The 17,019-nt window shown below is 46.8% G+C and overlaps 1 protein-coding gene across 2 annotated transcripts in view; it reads right to left on the bottom strand.

The window, feature by feature from the left end:
* Positions 1-347: 347 nt before the first annotated feature.
* Positions 348-17,019, bottom strand: part of SORL1 (sortilin related receptor 1) — a 51,095-nt gene continuing 34,423 nt past the window's right edge. For both annotated transcript variants that reach the window (XM_038161533.1, XM_038161531.1), the window contains exons 34-48: positions 15,722-15,848; positions 15,041-15,210; positions 13,919-14,031; positions 13,525-13,629; positions 12,366-12,438; positions 11,120-11,202; positions 10,774-10,870; positions 10,007-10,191; positions 8,907-9,026; positions 8,660-8,824; positions 7,705-7,879; positions 7,201-7,307; positions 6,122-6,314; positions 5,495-5,707; positions 348-4,490 (exon numbers count right to left, since the gene is read on the bottom strand). In XM_038161533.1, coding sequence (XP_038017461.1) covers positions 4,423-4,490; positions 5,495-5,707; positions 6,122-6,314; positions 7,201-7,307; positions 7,705-7,879; positions 8,660-8,824; positions 8,907-9,026; positions 10,007-10,191; positions 10,774-10,870; positions 11,120-11,202; positions 12,366-12,438; positions 13,525-13,629; positions 13,919-14,031; positions 15,041-15,210; positions 15,722-15,848 — 1,994 coding nt within the window. In that variant the 3' untranslated portion in view covers positions 348-4,422. The remainder of the gene's footprint in view (positions 4,491-5,494; positions 5,708-6,121; positions 6,315-7,200; positions 7,308-7,704; positions 7,880-8,659; positions 8,825-8,906; positions 9,027-10,006; positions 10,192-10,773; positions 10,871-11,119; positions 11,203-12,365; positions 12,439-13,524; positions 13,630-13,918; positions 14,032-15,040; positions 15,211-15,721; positions 15,849-17,019) is intronic.

Genomic DNA, 17,019 nt, shown 5'->3' on the forward strand with positions numbered 1-17,019 from the left:
GGAGCACCGATGGGATAGGAACGGCTTCAGACTGGCACAGGGAAGGGTTAGATTGGATATCAGGGAGAAATTCCCCCCTGTGAGGGTGGGCAGGCCCTGGCACAGGGTGCCCAGACAAGCTGTGGCTGCCCCATGTTCCCTGGAAGTGCCCAAGGCCAGGTTGGATGGAACTTGTAGCAAGCTGGGTAGAAATTAGATGATCTTTAATGTCCTATCCAACCCAAACCATTCAGTGATTCTATAATCCTGTCAGGTTTTGTAAACCGAAATTGTGTTCAGAAAAAAATCTCCTTTTTCCTGCACTAGACACACAGGGGCTGGATAACAATTTCAGAAATCAGAAACTGTTTCGTTTACCCAATCCATTTTTTATTATTATCATTAAGTGGGGGGAAAAAAATGGACAGACAAAAATTCCTTCAAAATTGTGCAATAATACATAGCAGAAATCAATGAATGAAAAAAACAAACAGACAAATAAAGGACACAGAGTAGCAATTCAAATAGTACAACATTAAACTTCACTTAAAGAACCTGATTCAAAGGTGACACTACCTCTATTAGAGGCTGGCTGCTTGTGGACTGATGCAGGTTTTGTAAGGATTAATTAGAATGTTGCAGCTATTTCCAGGAACAAAGATGCTCTTGGGGTCCAAGAGTAGCTGAGTTATTGCACCATTTCCCTTCTCAAGTCCATTTGAAGGAGACTTGAAAGCTGTTTCAGAAAAGGTTATATTTTTTTTTTTCTGAAAAAAATGACATTTTGCTTTTCCATCAGCAAGTAGGTGAAGTTTGTCATGAAATAAACTCTGATCCCAAGCATGGAGATGCTCACACTGAGCTCTGCCCTGCCAGGAATGGGAATTGTGCTCAGGGAGAGCTCCCTTGGCTCAGCTTTCCTCCCTGGTGGATAATGTCAGGGTTTTGGTGGCTCTGGGAACAGGAGGAGTGAAATAACGTGCTGACCACCAAGGTGGCCACCAAACACAAAGCTCCTTTGGCCATGAGGCCACAAGATGTGGATGCTGGCAGCCAGCTCTGCCTGTCTGCTCTTCCCTCCCCTTCCAGCTGCCTCTGAGCTCCCAAACATCTCCATGACCTGATCTGTCCAAGGAAAAGAGGCTTTTCCCAGGGCTGAGCTCTCTCCCAACTCCGCGTCAAGGTGGGAGCACCTGGAGCAGGTTAGGGCAGGGAGAGCCAGCTCTTCTGCACATGAAATACCCGCAGGCAGGGGTTTTCTCTCCACATTTCACCCCTCTCTGAAATCCCCCTGCAGTTTTCCTGGGGTACAGGCCCTCAGCCAAACCCCAGAGGGGCTGGAAGCTCCTGCTCCAGCTGCTTCCTGCGTGGGCTCTGCTCTCGCTGGGTTCAGGGAGCTTTTACAGGGCTGGCAACCCCCAGATGGGGTTTATTCAGACTGAAAAGAGCCTTTTATTGACCTTTAATAGGTCTCCAGCCTGGGAAATGGCACCTCCTTGCCCTTTCTTGTAAAAACCAAACTCCCAACACAAAAAAGAAAACCTCACAAAAAGCCTGAGCCAAAGCAAAAGCCTCATGGTCCAAAACCTCAGCAGATTTTCGTGTTCAACCTTATTCTTTTGTTCAAATGGACTTGAGAGTACTCCTGGGCCTCTGAAATGGGTGCAAACACAAATTAACTGGTGAAAGTTCCTCCTAACCAGGGTATTTTCCATACCCTTTTTAGTTTTCCATACGGATCCATACATTTTACTGGGGTTCCTATAAAGCAAACTCAAATCACCTCCCGAAATTTAGGGTCATGTCACATCACATAAGGCTACTGAAAACGAAACCAGAACAAAATATACATCCACATCCACGTACCATATTTACAGCAGAACCCTCCCACCCCGTGTGTCTCCGTGAACAAGATTCCGTGCTTCAAAAGTTCATAAAAATATACAATTTACCCCAGAACGGCATGGGTTCCTCCCCACCTGGAGCCCAGACTCCTCTGTCTCTACATATAAAATACACTAGCCCTGTGAAAGTTGCTTTGCTGAGAGCACAGTGGTGATTTCTGCAGTGAAGGGGAGGGTTGGGGACAGCTCTGAGTGACAGCGCTGTCCCCACAAGGGCTTTGCAGTGTCCCCAAACCCCTGGGTGCCTCCACAGAGGGCTCTGCTCTGCCCACGGTGTGTTTGGGAGTTGGATTTAAACAGGAGTGCTGGGTTTTGGGTACAAAATGCTTTGCTCTGCACGAGCATCCCCGAGCCAGGAGCCTTTCAGAGTGGCCAGGAGTGACCTGTCCCCCAGGAGATGCTTGGAAATCTCCAGCCAAGGGATTTCTGCAGGATATAAAGTGGTTACGAGGGTCTCCCTTGGCATCTGCCTAGACAGAGATGGGCTAGACTCCAAATTCTGCTCATTTTACTGCAGCAGGATTTACCCTGGGGGAGTAAAATATCAGAATTTAACCACTCCCAACCCTCCCCAGAGAGGCACCAGATTTTGGGATGATACATTGCAATTTTCAGTTACCTGTGCTAAAAAAATACTTCATGAAGAAAGGGTTAAATACTCCTTCTCTCTGTTTTCCTCTCCTGCATAAAATCTTTTGATTTATGTTTTTGAGGCTGGTTTAGCCTCTGGGTCAGAGTCTGGTCTCTCTGTGTAGCTGTAACTCCAGGCAAATTGAGCTGCGTGCACTGGGTTGTTTTTCCTCAAAAGTTCAACTCCTGATCCACTGACAGAGTAAAAATATTGCAACTCTGCAAGCTTGCTGCTACTTATAAAAATCTGATTCTAGTTTGGTCCCAGCTTTGGTGGGGAGGAAAAAAAATCTGTCACCGGGAATGCTAACACCAGTAATTGAAAATAGAGTCAGTATTTCTCTAGAGTATCAAACCATCCAGACCTCAACTTTTTTTTTTATACATTTTTCTCTTGTGAAATTAAACGGATCAATCACGTATCAAAACATAGTCGGCCTCTCTCGTTTCATCTGTAGGAAGACTGCAATTATAACTTAATTTACACAGCAAAAATACCTTTGTTTTTTCACAAAAACAGTGTGACAAGACAGTGTGCTGCATTTCCTGGTGAGAAGTTTTGCATATATCGAGCACAGCCAGGGGAGAGCCCTGAACATCCTCTCCTGTCGTGCCCCTGGGTTGGCAGGTAGTGGTGAGGTTCACATTTTTTGGTGAAATTCACATTTTGCTGTCACAAAATCAAAGCTCCAAACAGTGGCAAGCAGACTCTTTGCATTTGGCTCTGCAGCCAGTATTGTGTCTGCTGGGAATGAGAGATGAGAAAATAACATGTATGTGTGTGTGTGTGTGTATTTTCATATTATTTCTAAAGCTGTAGGTAAAACTACAGCTGCTTTTAGGAAATTCCGAGGAGGGAGCATCAAATCCCTGCTGTGGGCCAAATTAATTTAAATTTTCAGTAATTACTGCTCCGGGTGAGTGTGGAAAATCTGGATTTGCACACACTGGAGATTCCCCCTTCCGTCCCACCACCATGCTGGCATCTGAGGGAAGCTCCACAGAGAAGGGGTATCCTAAAAATACCTGGGAAATGAGTTTTAAGGTGCAAGTGGCAATTTTTGTTCCAGTGATGTGGTGGTTGTAAGGTCCAGATTAATTAAGCCCTGTGTGATGGGCAGGGGCAGCAGCAGAAGGGGTTTGGGCAGCACATCTTGGTGTGGGGATGTTTTTGACTTCCCACAGCAGCAGGAAGCTAAAACTCACCCCTAAAAAAAAAAATGTGCTGCTGCACTTTAAGATGGCTCAAAGATTGGGTCTTTAAAAGGGAGAAAAACTCTGTGGAAATGAGGGTTTTTATTGTCATGGCAAGGACAATGATGGGGATGCCAAGATACGACTGCCTTGCAAGATAAAGTGGCACATGTTCTACACAAGAATGTGTACAATGTCTGACGACTCTGGAAATCTGTTCCTCAGCAGATTTCCCAATAAATTAACACAACAAAAATACTTTCATATAAAACAAAGTCCAAAGGATTTTTTTTTTTTCGTCCTAAAGTAAAAGCAAAACCTTCAGGGACTATATTATCTCTCTCTACATATATAATCTCCTGAATTTTTCTTTTTTTAAATAAATTTATTCTTGTCTTAGAAAAATAAAACGAGTAGCCAATTTAGTCAACGGAAAATATCTCACAGACTTAAAAGCATGCCCAGCAAGCATAGCCTTGTAAGACTAAATTAATGTTAAATCAAAGCAATTTGTTACTCAACCAACCTAGTCTGCAATTCACAGTTGATTACTACAAAGTGTATTCTTAAAATTATTATTATTTTTTTCTTTTTTTTTGGCCCATATAAAAATAACATATTGCAACTCAAAGTGCATTTTTTAAAATAAACAATCAACTATTTTTATCAAATAAAATATTTACACCATTTGGTTTTGTACAGTCAGAAATGCGCTTCAGGCGATGACCATGGGGACGTCGTCTGAAAATCCAGTTATCATTGGGGCTTCATCGTCCTCATCTCCTGGAAAACAAACCCAAAACAGAGCTGTTAGGGGCACTTAAAAATCTGGGGTTTATCCTCAGCACTTTAAAATCTGTTTTTAACTGATTTGCATTGGAAGGAGGGGTTTAATTTCATAAAAATATTGGATGGGAAAATTTTGGCGGTTGGGCTTGATGGTCTTGAAGGTCTTTTTCAGGTTTAACAACCCGATAATTCTGTGATTTGTACTCTGAGATCAAATCCATAGAGACTCTGCTGCCAGAGTGGCCCAAACCATGATAAAGAATTAATTCTTGCCTGACTTCACATCCTTAATGCGTTTTTAAGCGATTTGCATTGAAAGGAGGGGTTTAATGTGATAAGAATGTTTGGTTGGAAAAAGTTTTGGCGGTTGGACTTGATGGTCTGAAAGGTCTGTGCAACCTTAACTATTCCATGATTCTGTGATTTGCAGTCTTAGATGAAGTCCATAGAGGTTGTGATGCCAGAGTGGCCCAAACCATGATAAAGAATTAATTCTTGCCCTGGTTTCACATCCTCAATGCATTTCTAAGTGATTTGCATCAGAAGGAGAGGTTTAATTTGATCAAAATGTTTGGTTGGGAAAACTTTCAGCACTTAATGATCTTGAAGATCTTTTCCATATTTAACGGCTCTGTAATTCTGTGATTTTTACTCTGAGATCAAACCCATAGAGACTCTGCAGCCAGAGTGGCCCAAACCACGATAAAGAATTAATTCTTGCCCTGATTTCATATCCTCAATGCGTTTTTAAGTGATTTGAATTGGAAGGAGAGGTTTAATTTGATAAAAACGTTCGGTTGGGAAAACTTTTGGCAGTTGGACTTGATGATCTTGCAGATCTTTTCCATATTCAACGACCGTAATTCTGTGATTTTTACTCTGAGATCAAACCACAGAGATTGTGACGCCAGAGTGGCCCAAACCATGATAACAGAATTAATTCTTGCCTCGATGTCACATCCCCAGTGCTGTCCCCAAATGCCACCAGGGCCACGTACCCAGATCATCCCCCGAGGAGAAGATGGCCGAGCCCAGGCGGGAGCTGTAGTGGCTGTTGGCGAAGGCAGTGAAGCTGTTCTGGAGCCTCCTGTGCCTCATGTAGAGCACCACAAAGCCAATGCCCAGGGTCACCAGCAGCAGGAACAGCACGGGCACCACGATGGCAGCCACGTCCGTGGCCCGGCCCGATTTGGTGGCTGAGGAGTCTTTACCTGGTGAGGGAGGGACACAGGTGCTGTTTGAGCACATCCCTGGTCGCGACAGGACGCGAAATAAAAGGACGCGGACACTGGAACTCCAAGGTAAGAAGAAGGGAAAAGAAGGGAAGTTTATCTCCTGCCTCCAATATTTATAGACTTTCAAAAGTGACGGTGGATTGGAGGATGAAATTGCCGCCTCTCCAGTGACACTGGACAAACCAACAGTCCGTCAAATGTCTCCTCCTCCAGAGAGGAATGTAAAAACAATAATTATTTACATAAAAGTGCGTGAGAAACTCCATTACAAGAATGTAAACATCAGAAGGCTTAGAAGAACTTAGAAGAACAGGGCGACACATCCCTAAAGCATTTATGAGGCTTCCCTGAGTGTTTTTTAAGGAGGATGAGGAGGAAATAGGGACTCACCCGTTCCCAGCTCATCGTAGAGAAGCGTGGCTGGCTCTCCACACATCTGCCCCCCGTACAGGCACCGTGCCTGCACGCTGAACGAGTAGTTGTGGCCTATCTTCAGGTTGGACACCTTGAAGAAGTTCTCTGTGGTGTTGCCCAGGTAGGCTGTGATGTTCATCAAGCTGTCAAACATGTGAATCTCGTAGCCCTGAGGGAATCACAAAGCCCAAGTCACTCGCTGCAGAGGGTGGGTTTGCTCCTTCCAAAAGGGCTTGGAAATTCGGTTTTCCTCCTGGATCTGGTTTTAATGAACCCTGCTGGGCTGTCAGCTGGGAGGGAGCAAAGCCTCCTCCAGGAAGCCCTGCTGGCGTGCACTGACCTTGGCCAGTTCAGGGAGGAGAGATTTCTCATCTTCCAAGTGACGGGATGAGAGGACACGGCCTCAAGCTGTGCCAGAGGAGGCTTAGGTTGGACATCAGGAAAGATTTCTTCACTAAAAGTGTTGTTAAACATTCGAAGGGCTGCCCAGGGAGTCCCCATCCCTGGGGGTATTTGAGGAACAACTGGAGGTGGCACTCAGTGCTTGGGCTGGTGACAAGGTGGGGATCAGGCACAGCTTGGACCCAGTCTTGGAGGGCTTTTCCTACCTTAATGACTCTGGTTTGGTTTGTCTGGTCCACTCTGTCCTTAGCACCCACCCCAGCCCACCCAAGCAGCCTCACAGGAGGGCGAGGGCCTTCTTGGTGCAGTTTTCTCCCTGCTGATGCTCTGACAGACAACATTTCACAAATTCTCTACCCAAGTCTGAATAACACGTTTCAGACTTCCTAGCATGGCAGGGCAGTGTCCTATTCCCAGTCCTCTCACACAGGGGACAATTGTCCTTTTCTAGCAGGCTAATTATGTTCCTAAAAGGTGACTGATTGGATCTATCAGCTTCAGAGCCTCAGCCATGACATGAATTTTAGTGAGCCCTTCTAGAGGGCTCACCAAGGACAGGATGGATTGCAGAGCCTGTGAAAGGAGCCTTGCACTGACTCCGCTCCAGGATTTTCTGTAGGACAATTTTCTGTAGGAGGCACAGCAGAACTTACCCGGCTTTCATTGAAATTACTTTCCTTCAGTGCCAAACTCTTCCAGAAAAGCAGAATATGGTCATTTTCAGTGATGATTTTTAAGGCGTCCGGTGCAGACAGGGGGACTGCAAATGGGAAAAAGTGGCAGGATGTGAGGTTGTAGTTAGTGAAAGTTAGTGGGGTTTTCTAGGGATCAGCACAATACTCTGCTTGGAAAAGGGATGTGCTGGAGGAGAGGATGCTGAGGTGTGGAAGCTGGGAGGAATTTTTCACTGGTAGGGCTGTAATGGTACTTGGTGGTGTGTACACAGCCAAACTGGTGTCTTCCCCATCTCCATTTATCAGGAGGAAAACGCTGGGTATCCCTTGAGAAGCTCCCTCTCCACTGCTGTTGTTTGGGGGTGTTACCACCTCCCCTGGGGGGCCTCCCAAAATTTGGCTTTGCCTGTGGGAGGGGACCAAGAGCTGCAGGAACATTCCTGCAGCCTCCAGGCAGCACAGGAGGGGTGGTGTGTCCCTCACCTGTGTTGATCTTCATGCTGGATTCCTTGCTCATGTTTCCCAGCTGGACAATCACGTGATATTTCCCTCCTGGCTCCAACTTCTTTATGGTGTACTCCACCGTGCTGTTCCGGCTTTTCACTTTGTAGATTTTATCTGTTTTCCTCACCAAATCTTTAACTGCCACGGCATAGAGCTGGAGGGGGAGGAAATGGATGGGGGGAAAAAAAATCTCATTTTCCTGCAAAATTTCAGCTAAACAGTGGTAGAATATTAGACAGGGTGGGTAAAATTTGCTTTAAACCAAGGCTGAGCTTTACAGAAAGCCTGGGAAGTGAAATTCCAAGCCTCTCACTGGATCTCTGCTCAAAACCAGCATTTACTGATACAGAAAATGCAGTCAGTGGAACAGATGAGAGCAGGAGGAAAAGCTCAGGTTGTATTTCTGGGTGAATCACAAGGATGCAATGCAAACCCCTGCCCTGTCAGAGTTTCCAGCTCTGCTGGGAAGGTTTATACCTCCAAACCTTTGCTGTTAAAGTCTCTGGAGCAGAATGGGAGGGGAAAGCTTGCTGAGAAAATGACTGGCCTTCAACGGAGCGAGACCTGAGTGTATTCCAGCGTGGCAGAGAACAGAACTGGGCTTTGTTGAGGCAGGAGGCAGTGCCCCCGCCCAGCCTTACCCTCCTGGGCAGAGCCAAAGCCCAGAAAGGTGTTTTGGCACATGCCCGGGGCTGTTTTTAGACTTGGTCAGCAACAGATATCCCAGACCTGGCTCTTTTTAAATGTTACACTCCTGAGCTAATGGCCAGCAGGGAGGAAACGAAGATGTTGGAGGCGTCAGCACTTTGACGACGATTTTATGCGGAGCATGGACCCGACCTCAGGCTTTCTCCAGCAGAAGAAAGGCGAGGGTCTGTGTTTGAGGCAGGATTTTGTGTGCACAGGGCCAGGAGGAGGCTCTGAGAGGCGTTACCATGTCCTGGTCGGGTGAGTCGTAGGGCGATTCCCACTTGATGACGGCGAACGTCTTCCCGGTGCGCACGGCGTGCAGGTGCCGCGGCGGCAGCCGGTTATCGGGGATCATCTTCACCACCACATAGTCAGAGGGGGGCCCTTGGTAGGGAGACACCACCCGCACCTGGGAGGGAGGCACAGAGGTCAGGGCAGTGTCCTGGTGGAGCAATGGGGCGGGCAGAGGGCGGAGAAGGAGGGGAGCCCACCAGGAACAGGTACTGCTCGTCGCGCTGCACCAGCACCGTGGCGTTGTCGGCGCTGGTGGTGCTGTTGTGGGGGCTCCTGTACAGCTCCAGGAAGGACGTGGCGTAGAAAATTCCATAGACCTGAGGAGGAAAAGCACAGCAGGGATTGGCACAACCCAGAGCGTCCCCTGGCTGTTGCGGGAAATGGATTTGTAGAAAATTCTCAAAGTCTGACAGAAGGTTTACGTGGTGCGTATCCGTATGTAAACTTTGAGATAAGAAATGTTGACTTAGAAACGTCATGGGATAGGATGGATGTGGTTGAGAGAGAAATGGAGCTAGAAACAGATATTGAGAGAGAAATGGAACTAGAAACAAGTTTTAAAGGACGGTTTTATAAATAAGACTAAATACTTTGGAGAAATGTTGACTTAGGAAGAAATGTCATGGAACGGGACAGATATTGTTGAGAGAGAAATGGAACTAGAAACAAGTTTTAAAAGGATGGTTTTGTAAATAAGACTAGGTACTTTGGAGAAATAGAACTGTGAAAGATGTACTGTAGTAGGTTTTACGAGGGGTAATTTTAGATTATTGGTTTTAAGGTATTTACAGTATGGTGTGGTAAAAGTTGACAAGTTAAGAAATGCTTATAATGAATTGTAATTAAGAAATAGACTTCTGTCAGACTTTGAGAATTTTCTACTAATCCATTTCCCACAGGCTGTCACTTTTTAGGGGCATGAAGCAAAGACCCTTTTCCCTGTGGACCCTTCTCCTGCTTTTCCCTCTGTCGTGGCCAAGTTCAATCTGCCCACTTCCCTTTGAACTCCCAACACAAAACCCCCGAGCTCAGCTCAGGTAACAGCAGTTGATTCAAAGGCTGCTGGAGCATTGTGCTGTCTGTGTTTGAGCCACTTCTCACTGCAACAAACAGACAAGAAGCCTTGCTGTGCATCTGTTTAAAAGGCAGGAGGTTCCTTCCCTCATTATCCCCAAAATTTTCAGGGCCTTGGAATTCAATCCAAACAAATTATCCTGATTTCAGGGGGGCTGTGTGCTGCTCTGAGGCTCTGAGCTGGAGCCCAGGGTGGCTGCTGAGGGAAGAGTTGGTGCCTTACCACATTCCTGGGGCCCGTCCAGCTGCATTCTACGGCTGTCTGGTTGATGGCCTTGGCCTTGAGGCTTGGGGACACAGGCCTTGTGCCACTGGTCACCACATGCACAAAAGACAGAGGGCTGTCACCCAGCTCCGTCTTAGCCCAAGCAGAAATCTCATAGGGGGTGTGTGCTGTCAGATTGGCCACTGAGCAAGAAGAGAAAGGGGCACTGTTAGGTGAGGCAAAGCACGGCAAGGGCGGGGTGGGAGCACGAGGGAAGAGTCAGCATCACAAACAGACAGGAGCCTGCCTCTCCTGGGCTGTACTTTCATGACTTTGCAGTAATTTCCTTTATACAGAAGCACCTGGGACTCTGGAATCCAACCCAGCCTTGCTTTTCTGTGCCTGATATCCACACTGAGATTTTCCCAAACTAGAAATGGGATTAACAGGGACATGTGCTGTATGCAAGCCCAAGAAATCCTTGTTCTGTTTCTACTCCCTTTGGCAGATAAAAAAAGGGAACAACAAACAAAACCCCATGTGATGAGAAAGGACTGGTCCAGCTCTGGGGGTAAATCCCAAATCTGCTTGAAATCTCCAAGTCCTCAGAACAGAGAATCTCCTGCTTTGTCCAGATTCAAACAGGATTGTTTAAACAGAACTATTAGTAGCAAAAAAAAAAAAAAAAAAAAAAAAAAAAAAAAAAAAAAAATCCTATAACTTCTCATAAATCCTTCTGCATGCTGTTGACCAAAGCAAAGCTTTCTACTTTGAGCAGAATTTACCTTTTTGGATGGACTTTTCTCCTTCTATGACCAGAGTCCTTTTTTCCTGTCTGTGGGTATCGAATGTCCAGTAGATGTTGACCACGTAGCCACTGACCTGTCAAGCCCAAGGACACAGAGCCATCAGCTCAGCTGATGCACACAGGGAACCAGGGTTACTGTCAGACCCCTGACAGTCCTTGCATTGTATTTTCCATCCCAATTAAGAGCCCCGGGGCAGTTTGGGAGCAGGAAGAAATGATTTGGCATGAAATAACTGGTAATTGCATTGCTTCAGTGGGTGACAGCTTCTCCCAGCCACTATTCACCGTTTCCCCAGCTCAGATGGAAGGGGAAAAACTCTTACCTTGATATTCGTGGTCATTTTTAGGCTGAAACTTATGGAGTCCTCACTGTAGCTCTCAATGTGGATGACAGGGGGAGGAATGACTGGGAGGAGAGAGAGAAAAGACCTGTTAGTACAGCACAAAGAAATAAAAATATTTCTTGAGAGGGGACGGATAAAATACAGCTTTTTGTGTTAACACCCAGCTCCCAGAACAGGACGCCCCAACCTTGCCTAAGCCATGTCCCGCTCAGAGAAGATTGACAGCATTTTTAACTCCAGTACCTAAAAGCTGCTTTATCTGTGCCTTGCTCAGTGCAGGCTGGAACTGGAGGGGTCTGGGCAAAGGGATTTCCCTCTGAACTCAGCAGGGTGAGCTCCTATCCCAGGAAACGGCTCCTGGCTTTCCGAGGAGCTGCTGAGGGAGGGTAGGTGCCAAACACTCCTGCAAAACCTGAAGTCACAGCTGTTTCTGTTCTTTCTACCTCTGTTTTTCTAACCATCAGGTAATTCACATTATCTGAATCCTGCACTTTGAGTAGCCTAGTGTTTCCTTTCCCTTCTTTCATCTGACAAATTAGCAGACAATTTTGATGCAGGGACATAAGTTTGGATGAAAAACTTGGCATGAATACAAACAGCTTCAAAAGACTTTTCTTAAAAAAAAAAACAAAAAACAAACAACAAAAAAACCACAAAAAAACCCAAACAGGTTGGGAAGGAAATGATTTACTGTGCTGTTTGAATTTATCTGCTGTTATACTGTGATGTTGTGATAGTTCTGGGGAGCCGTGGTTGCTTTTTATGGTCTAAACCTGCAGGAGGAGCCACAGTAATTGTGACCTAAGAGGGAGAAGGATGAGCCAGCATCCTTTTAGAGTGAGAGTGATGGAGTTGGTAATTTCTCGTCTATCTGGAGGCAGAATTTGGCCTACAAAAGTCTGAGGGAATCTGTCTGCAGCCTGGGAGAGGGGGACAGGCTGTTGCTCAGTTCCAGGGCAGCACATCCATCCCCTGTGCCGCAGAGCTCAGAGGAAGAGGCAGTGACCCCTCCAGACATGGCACTGAACTCTGAGGCAGCTCAGGCTGAGTGAAAAAGTCACTTTTTACAGGTCACTTCTAACAGCAAAGCTGTTGAACAGTGTGAAAGGCTCAGCAGGGAGAATAAAGGCCAGGGATGTGGCTCCGGATGCTGCTGCTGATGTTTCAGGCTGATCCTCTGTCTTGCTGTCACTTTCTCTGAGCTGACCCAAACAACAACATTTACCTTTGCCTTTGACCGTGGTTATGGACTTGGATTCACTCCAGTTTCCCACCCCTCGGCTGGTTACTGCAGCAACCTTTGGAAAGGAGAGGGAGAGGGAACATGAGCAACATTTTACAGCGCAAACAGAGAGGGGAGGTGAGAGCAAGGTTACAGACCTGGCGGGGCTCCTGGGAAAAGGGCTTGGAAGCAAACAATAGCTTAATTACTTGGCAATAAAATGCTTAATGCAGAGATAAGACCGACTGCTTAAAGTCAATTAAAGGAATCTAAGAGGAGGGAGGTGCAGGCTCTTTGCAGATAACTGCTCTCTGATGGGATCTTTGAGGAGCCCATCGAGATAAGGAGCTGGGGACTCCACGGGCCATGAAGTAGGTGAGAACCACGCCAGGGAAGAACAGGCAAGCCCTGAAATACTTCCAAAGATTTATCTAGGGATGGATTATACTGGGAAGGAATACCATGGGAAGAAAGCCTCCAACCAGCTGAGAGAATAACTCGGATTTGGAGGAGTGGATCCATCCCCCTCGCAGTGAACTTCCCCCAGAACTCAGGAGGATGGACAATGGCACAGCACTCATTTCCCAGGGCTCACTGTGCAGACTTTCATTTCCTATTCTTATTACTTCTGTCTATAATTACCCAGCCTCTCCCCTGAGCAGACATTCCCCACAGGCAGATCTGCTTCTTTTCCCACTGATACACCAAGGACCAAATTTATCTCTGGCCCACATCCAGTGCAATCGCAGTGACATTGGAATGGGCAATTAGCAGGGAGGATTTTGTAATCCAGCCTGGCCTGCTGGGACAAAGGAGCAAATCAAGGGCCTTGGAACTGTAGACATGAGCAGTGGTGGTGTGGGTTGGCATTAAAGAGCAGGGCTTTAACAAGATTTTTTTTTAACAAAATATTTTTTTAGCAAGTTTTTGGCTGTGCAGGACTTAGGCTACTCAGGAATGAGAGCTCACTTAGAGAGAGCTTTAAAAATACTCTGAGAGGGAGCTTTGGAAATACTCACTCTGAGAGGGAGCTTTGGAAATACTCACTCTGAGAGAGAGCTTTGGAAATACTCACTCTGAGAGGGAAGAGGGAACTTTGGAAATGCTCACTATGACAGAAAGCTTTGGAAATACTCTGAGAAGGAGTTTTGGAAATACTCACTCTGACTGTGTAGAGAGTGTTGACCTGCAAGTTCTTGATCTCCGTGTAGTTCTTGGTGGTTCTGAGGGATGACCACTCCTTGGATCCACTGCTGCTGTATTCCACCTAGGAGCACCAAAACAAGGCGTGAGGGCTCAAAAATACCACAGGTCAGCAGATCCCTCTGAGACAAAATGCCAGCAGAAATAAGCGCGGCATCTCAGGAAGGGAGAAATTAAGAACTCCAGGGCTTTGATGCTGCCTACAGCACTTATTCTCCCAACTTGCCTGATGCTCCCAGCAGATTTCCTCCCCAAAATATCCCATTCCAGGCCCACTCCCCCTGCAGCTGGCTGTGTGTTGGTGTCCCCATGCCACCGAGCTGGGCTCAGCCCCCAGGGGCAGCAGGACTCACGATGAATTCCCGGATGAGGCCGTGGGCATTCACAGGGGGACTCCACCAGCCCATCACCACACCCTCAGCTTCTTTCTTCAGGGACAGCTGGAGGTTGAGGGGAGCATCTGGAACTAGTGAGAGAAAGAGAAATATTAGTGCCAGTCACAGTGGTGTGCCCAGAGCGTGCGGGGAAAAGCAGCATCTCCCTGAAAAATCAGGACAAAGGCGGGGATGGCCCTTTCTCCCAGTCCAGCACAATCCCAGTTCTGGAATGGCTGCCCGGGGAGGTGATGGAGTCACCAACCCGGGTGTGTTTAACACAGCCTGGATGTGGCACTGGGTGCCAGGGTTTAGTTGAGCTGTTGGGGCTGGGCTGGACTCGATGATCTTGAAGGTCTCTTCCAGCCTGGTGATTCTGTGAATTCTGTGAATTCCCAAGCCCACGGAAAGACCCTTTTTGTTCATAGCAGGGATACCTCTGCTTTTCAGCCCTGTGGCATCCACATTCTCTGAAAAAATCCCTTCACCCAGGATTCTTCTCCTGGGAAGCTGAGAAACCTCAGAGAAAAGGAAAACAATTCTTATCTCATTTGCTTCTCCTGCGTTTTGCTGCTTTGGAATGTGTTTGGAGATTGTTTACCCACAGGTGATTGTTTCATTTGATTTCTGGTGTGAGTTGTTTTGACCAGCTGGGGCCAAGCTGTGTCGGGACTCTGGAAAGAGTCACGAGTTTTCGTTACTATCTTTTTAGCATTGAGTATCTTTTCTGTATTCTTTAGTTTAGTATATTATACTATGGTATTCTTTAATATAATACAGTATTATAAATATAGTGTTAATAGTTTTATAGTGTAATATATTAATAGTATATATGATATTAATAACAATAAAATATCACATATAATATATTGTAATATATGTAATAATAATATTAATAATATAAATAATATAAATAATATATTGTATATATATGTAATATATATAATATATTAATAGTATTATAGTATAACATAGTATTCTGAGAACCCTGAGTCAGATGCATCATTCCTGCCTTCCTTGGGACATTCCCAACAAGCACAACACAGCCCAAGCAGCACAAATCCAGCAGGCACTGGTGGCAGCAGCAGCAGCTGTGCTTACGTCCTTCGGGCGCCCGCAGCGTGATGAAGTCGTTGGTGTTGTAGACCCGGCTCAGACACTGCACCTGCACCTTCACCTGGTAGCTGCAGTCGGGCTTGAGCACTTTCAAAACGCTGTTGGTTTTGTTGCTGTGGGTCTCCAGGATCTTCCAGATGCTCTCACCGACCATCCTGAGTGACAGAGCCACACACCTCCAGTCAGGATGGGCTTTTTTAGCACAGGACGTAGAGATTTGTCCCAAAAAATGGAACCATTTCAAAAGGTTGCTGCTCGTCTTGGTAATGCCACACCAGCAATCTTGAAAAGGTGCCACTGGAAAGCCTGAACTAACCATGGCTTGGTGACTTGGCTTTTCTATAACTCTTGTGCTCAAATTTATTATCTTTGTTCTTGCTGTTTATGGTCCCACAAAGACAAGGCCCAAGTGGAAAAAAAAAAAAGAATATAACAATTTTACTCTCTGAGAAAATAGTCAAGGAGGAAACCAATGCAGTTTGTCCCAAATGTCCTCTGGGTGCACCTATTTTGTGTCTCTTTTGCTTCCTAATATCAAATTTTCCAAGCAAAACTGGATTAAGGAGCTCTGAATGCTTCAGGCCTGATTCTGTGCGGTTCCCTGCAGTAAATACAGGCACACCTGTCCTCTTTACCTGCTCCAACAGCAGGGGAGGGATGATGTACCTGTAGTAGATGTTGTAGACACAGGAGGTCGAGGACATCCTTTTTGGCCGAGCCCAGGTGAGGGTGACATCACCAGAGAAATCAGCTGTCCACTGCAGGTTCTGGACCTTGTACACGATTGTGTCATCTGAGCAGAGAATGGGAAAAGGGAATTTACTGCAGGGAAACAAGCCCTGCGCCCAGGAGAGAAACAGGAGCTTTGTTTGTAACACCAACAACAGGGGAGGTGGGAACAGCGCTGACTGAAGGGGTGTGTGCACAGCTTAAATGAGATGTGTGATTTATCAGACTGGGCTCACAGAGGCAGCTCAGAGCAGGGATTTACCCCTGGTGCTCTTAGTTCTACCCAAAATGTCTTCATGCTGCATCAGGCAAGCATCCCCTTTTCCCTAAGGAAAGATAAAGTGGGGCTGTTGATGAAATGCTGGGAATTTTGGAAGTGTGTGAGTGCAAACTGCTCAGTGTCACCCTTCTCCTGCTGGGATCAGTCTGTGCTGTCCCTGTCACCACCCAGGCCCTTTCTTTGTGTTTTCCCTTATCACATCTTGTGCTCAGCAGCAGGACCAAGCAAAGGCTGGTAATTCAAGTTTGGGGCTTGCCTGGACACAAACCCTGTGGCTGAATCACTGCCTGACCTTCACAGAGGCATTTAGGGGATAAAAGCACCGTGGAACCCAGCCCTGGCAGGGCTGGGGATGGGAGGTGCTGATCTGAAATGCCCCAAATCCGTGCCCTGCTCCCACCAGACCATTCCCTGCTCCCACCAGACCATTCCCTGCTCTCTGTGTGCCCAAATCCCACTGCTGTGGTTTGGCTCTGCTGGGTGCTCAGCTTTGGGCTGAATAGAAACCAAGCAGAGCAGAGGCAAATTGCTGCTGTTTTGCTTTCCCTAAACAGCTGGAATTAAATCCAGCAGGCACCTGGGGCCATGGGCAGCACGGCAAGGCAATTTTTTCCAAGGGAAAAGAGATGGTTTTGCCTTGGTGTAGCAGCTGAGTTGTGCATCTCAGCAGCTCCTTCCCCCTCCCCTGAACCTGCTAGCCTCTCCCAATCAATATTTAATTAAAGAACTAAACCTGATTGATGCCCAGCCCCCCCAGCAGTTCGGTAGGGGAGCTGCTGAAGCTCATGGCTGGCTGGAGGCAGTGATCAATCCCTGTTATCAGCCCAGGGCGGGCTCTGTCCCTCTGCCCCCACAGGGCCACCAAGGGACAGCCAGGGATGGCAGCAGGGCACGTGCCACATCCCCAGGGTCACCTTGCAAAGGAGGGCAGAGCAGGAGACTCTTGCTTCACCTG

This window comes from Motacilla alba, chromosome 24 (assembly GCF_015832195.1).
Source record: "Motacilla alba alba isolate MOTALB_02 chromosome 24, Motacilla_alba_V1.0_pri, whole genome shotgun sequence".
In the NCBI taxonomy this organism is placed as follows: Eukaryota; Metazoa; Chordata; class Aves; order Passeriformes; family Motacillidae; genus Motacilla; species Motacilla alba.